The sequence below is a fragment of the Fonticula alba genome, assembly GCF_000388065.1.
Source record: "Fonticula alba strain ATCC 38817 unplaced genomic scaffold supercont2.3, whole genome shotgun sequence".
Classification (NCBI taxonomy): domain Eukaryota; order Rotosphaerida; family Fonticulaceae; genus Fonticula; species Fonticula alba.
The window spans coordinates 2,499,950-2,501,133 of NW_009242973.1; the positions used below are offsets into that span (position 1 = coordinate 2,499,950).

The window sequence follows — 1,184 nt, forward strand, 5'->3', positions numbered from 1 at the left end:
GGGAGAGAGGGAGAGAGAGGGAGAGAGAGGGAGAGAGAGGGAGAGAGAGAAAGAGCAGACCGGCCCGAGAAAAGCAGCGATCAAGGAGGGAGGAGAGGAAGAAGAGCAAACGAGGGCGCTGTGCGCACCTGGAAGGGTAGTCCGTCCGTTTGGACATGAGATTGCTGGCCTCCAGCTTAAGCTCCAGCACGCGGCGACGCTCGGGCGACAGCTGCCGGCGGTAGAGGGCCAGCTGCTGCCGGCGGTACATCGGGTAAAGGAGGGCCGAGCAGTCGGCCACCAGGGGCGAAAGCAGACGCCAGGCCGGCGTGTCGGGATGCACTGGCTGCTGGGCGGCGACCGATTGCGAGCGCGTGCTCCCGAGCGACGCGCTGCGCGGGGTCACCAACGGCCAGTGCTCCTTCTTCAGGCCGGCCGGCCCGGCGGCCGCCACCTCGGCCGCCAGGGCCAGCAAGAAGCGCCGGCGCCAGCGCAGGCGATACTGCTGCTGCAGGTACGTGGCTGCATGCTTGGGGAAGGACCGTTGCATCCGGCGGAATTTGATGCGCGCCAGGGTGCCCCGCACGCAGGCCTGCACGATGATCACCTGGTCGCGATAGTCCAGATAGTTCATCCGGTCGTTGTAGCCACGCCAGAGGGCCGCCAGCTTGGTGGCCGCCTGGCGCATGGCCAGGAACCGCCGGCGGTAGACAAACCGCAGGGCACATGCCCCGATCAATGAGGCCATGCGGTCCTTCGACTGGTTGCGCTGGCTTTCCAGGTCGGCCACGGTCGAGGGGTTGCGAATGAAAATCTTGGTCTTGCCCAGCACATAGACATCCTTCTGCAGGCTGGCCGCTTCGGACAGATTGGCCCCGCCGAGCTGGCTGCTCGAGGCCGAGGGGGAGGACGAGGCAGTCGGGGCGGCGGACGTCTCGGCTGCCGAGGTCTCGGCCGCGGTGTCAGCCGCCGCGGAGTTCAGGGCATTCGCGGCCGGGGCGCCGCCGGATGTGGAGCCGCTGCTTTCGCGCCGGAGTTGCACGCCGGACTCCGGGAAAGCCGCCTGCATGATGTCATGCACCGCCTGTTCCAGGGTCAAGCCCTTCTTTTTGTAGCAAGGCCAAGTGGTGGGGGCAAGCTATGCGGGGCCAGGGTGCGATGGAGTGCGAGTTAGGCATGGGGCTGGGCCGACGACCGGGGGGGGG

The 1,184-nt window shown here is 67.4% G+C and overlaps 1 protein-coding gene across 1 annotated transcript in view; it reads right to left on the reverse strand.

Annotated features, from left to right (window-relative positions):
- H696_02314 (myosin I) overlaps nt 1-1,184 on the reverse strand; it is a gene marked incomplete at both ends in the record, with an annotated part of 6,441 nt that overhangs the window by 1,155 nt on the left and 4,102 nt on the right. Inside the window, one exon of the mRNA XM_009496210.1 lies at nt 129-1,117. Coding sequence (XP_009494485.1) covers nt 129-1,117 — 989 coding nt within the window. The remainder of the gene's footprint in view (nt 1-128; nt 1,118-1,184) is intronic.